Source organism: Quercus suber, unplaced genomic scaffold, assembly GCF_002906115.3.
Source record: "Quercus suber isolate HL8 unplaced genomic scaffold, Cork oak 2.0 scaffold_430, whole genome shotgun sequence".
NCBI lineage: Eukaryota > Viridiplantae > Streptophyta > Magnoliopsida > Fagales > Fagaceae > Quercus > Quercus suber.
This window is the reverse complement of record NW_027069881.1, coordinates 227,308-230,635: the sequence shown is the minus strand read 5'-3', so window position 1 is coordinate 230,635 and position 3,328 is coordinate 227,308. Positions and strand designations below refer to the sequence as shown.

The 3,328-nt window shown below is 37.2% G+C and overlaps 1 protein-coding gene across 1 annotated transcript; it reads right to left on the bottom strand.

The window, feature by feature from the left end:
• Positions 1 to 485: 485 nt before the first annotated feature.
• Positions 486 to 2,566, bottom strand: LOC112036435 (protein NUCLEAR FUSION DEFECTIVE 4). The gene has a single exon (XM_024069232.2). It carries the CDS (start codon positions 2,441 to 2,443, stop codon positions 626 to 628), a length of 1,818 nt encoding a protein of 605 aa, XP_023925000.2. The 5' UTR covers positions 2,444 to 2,566; the 3' UTR covers positions 486 to 625.
• Between the last annotated feature and the right edge of the window lie 762 nt (positions 2,567 to 3,328).

Genomic DNA, 3,328 nt, shown 5'->3' with positions numbered 1-3,328 from the left:
ATCTTAGTGTCGATGGATGACTCATAAATACCTTATATATTGTTCCAAATTTAACTCCTTGATTTAATACTAGGGGTAGAGCAACTTATTACCTTTCGGGATGCATTACTATGATATTATATATGTATACATCAATTCTTACACTAAAAATTAATTAGTGTGTTGCTCTAATGTCTAATAATAAAGAGTTATTATCATGAGCAAATGCTACAAGTTAAAACTCTCTAAAAAAATTCAGAACAGTAGAAGTAACTTTCATATCTACCATGAAACAATTTCTTATTTTAATTTTCTTTCCTTTGATACCTTATTGATTGGGGGCCATGAAGAAATGGACAAAAGACTATTAGCAACCAATTGACTAACCTGTCTTCATTTTATTACAGTACAACAAAAAGTCCTGGAATATTTTGTTTCAAGAAAAAATATCGCTGTGTAAGAAAAAGAAAACATAAAATAACAAGCAAAGCAAAGAAAATCCTATCTCAAATAACACACCAATATACTTCTTCTTCTTCTTCTTTTTTAATATTAATATATACTTCTTCCACGCAACATTTTCATTTATATTTTATACCTATACATTTATCTATTTCAAAAATTATTAAAGGAAACATTAAAATCTCTAGCCACCTTTTGTCTCTGGTGGTCCAGTACCATTTCCATTCATGGCCATCTCTGTCTCAGCTTGCTCAGACTGCTCTCGAAACTTCATGTAAATGTCACTCTTATAGAACTTCTTTGTCCTAAGCACCAAAATGAGGGAAACAAGTGCACCAAACAATGTGACCGCAGTAATAATAATAAAAGACAATTTGAAGCAATCCACTCCTGTACAATCTAACTCTTCCCCAGCCACCCTTTTGAGTCCCGATGCTGCCATTTGCTTCTCAGCCTCCTTATCATACAAATACCCAGTGACCTTCACATTCAGCACATATAGCCCAATTGGGCTAGCCACTGACCCAAAATTGTACAAAGTTGAGTAGTACTTAAGGCCGAAAAGCTCAGAAATTATTGCGAAAAGTAATGGCCATTGTGCACCGAAACAAAACCCAATAATTACTGATGCCAAGTAGAGTCCCTTGGGGACATTAAACGCGATTAGAAGGTGACCAGCACATGATAATAAAAGGGTTAGAGTGAGCATGAGAGGACGAGGGAATTTGTATCTTTTTAGAGCAATTTCAGACCCAAATCCTGAGGCTACCCGTCCAAGATAATTCCAAATACTAACAAGGGACACAAAAGTGCTAACACTTAGCTTTGGGTACCCTAAAGAAGCTCCAATTTGTCCCAAATTGTCTATGGCTGTTAGAGTACCCCCAACACCACAAATTGCTGACATGAAAAGAACTAACATGTCAACACTGAAAAGTGCTTGTAATATTGTATAGTCATCCCCTCTATCTGGTGGCCTGAACGCTGTTCTCCAACAAGAAGCTTGCTTTTCTGTGCTTGGCTCAGTCTCAGTGAGTGAATTTGTGGTGGTATTGTATGATGGTGCCGGTAGAGATGGAATTGTCTCTGCTGGGCTCGGCTTCTCGGTGATTATCTTCAAGGGAGTTGGGTCATTCACTGCTAAGTTCTTGCTCTGCCAAAGCTTAAACTCTTCGGCAATAACAACAGCAAGTGGAAGAAAGAGCAAGACAAGCACCGCGGCAGCGCTAATACCATACTCACCCTGTGTGAACTGAACCGGTCTTTGTACTATAATCATAATCATCAAAAACCCTGCAAGGCCAAGTGAAATATAGAGGAAATTATAGAAAACTTTGACCTCATTCGTCTGGCGAATGACCTTCATGTACCGAATAGTTCGAAGAAAAACTAATGATATAGCAGCTGGAAGCCAGCCTATAAGCAATATAAGGGATTTTGAGTCATTCCCGTATAAAGCATAATATAATTGTGTGATTATAGCACCACTCAGACCCACATAACCTTTTAGAATCCCCAACACAGAACCACGACTTTCAGGGAAGTTCTTTACGCAGGGAACAAGGGAACCAGTGTTGGCAAAAGACTGTGAGTTTGCACCTATGCAAATGTACAAGCACATTTGCCAAACTTTTGGGGTTGATATTTTTTTGGTCACGGCTAGCCAGATCATGAAGTACCCAAAAAAGTTTAGGACTGCACCTATTGATAAGACTACATATGGGGGTGTAACCTCGTTGATTAGGCCGGAGAGGACACCAACATTGGCACCCAAGTCCTTAAAAAAGCTGAGCAAATTGAGGGTGCTTTGGTCGTAGCCAAGCACTTTTTTGATGTCGCTTGAGTATATACCAAACATGTAGGTAGCTCCTGCAGCGGACATGATTAGAAATGATGCAAACACCATGAACCAACGCCCAGTTAAGATCTGGACGCTGAGACCCTTCATGCCTGCCAATCCAAGAGCACCACCACCATTGTTAACTGGTCCAGCAACTACCATTTTTTTCTGTTTTATTGCAGCAAGTTAGAAACACAATCACAAGTTTATTGCTGTTATGGAGTTGCAAAAGATGTGGCGGACTAGTAGTCAATATATAGACGCATAAATAGTGTTGTGTCTTTGTGAGCGTGCGTGTGTGTGTGTGAGAGAGAGAGAGAGAGAGAGGGACCAGTTAAAATACTCGCTCATTAAAGACTTTCTAGTTGACTTGCATTGTATAGGAAAGAAGGGTTGGAAAAAGAAAGGATTAAAAAAAATGTTTTTGAAAAGATTTCTTCCAATAGATATTTTCTCTAGACCGACGTACATTGTGTTACAATTATTGCGAAGAAATTGATGAATAAGCTGTCTTACAATCTTATCCAAAAGGAAATTCAAATAACTATACCTTTTACTGTGGAATGAAGATGAAAATTGCGTGGCTTAGGTTAAAAATGGATTAAAAATTAAGTTTTGCTTACTTTCCATCCTTTTTTAGCTTGATGTCTCTTTTTATTTAAAATATATAATAGTAAGTGGTAGTAGGTTTTAATCTTCACTTTTTATTTGGTTAGTGTTTGGTGTAGCAATTTTTTATTAAAATAAAATAAATTTTTAATTAATAATAAAAAATAAAAAATAAAAGAAAAAAGAAAAAGAAAAAGAAAAAGAAAAAGAAAGAAGGAAACCAAACCCCTAAAAATTACCAATAATGTCTCTGGAATTATCGTAGCTCGACAAGTTGGTAAGTGCTTTACCCACTATCTATGATTGCGACTGCTTAAAAGTATGTTCATACCTATGGAAATTCAAGCCACCAATTTGGACATGTCTTTTACTTCCACTTGGCGATGCGTTTCCAAGTTGCAATTTTGTTTCCCGCTTCTGTCCAAAATAAAAAGGCCA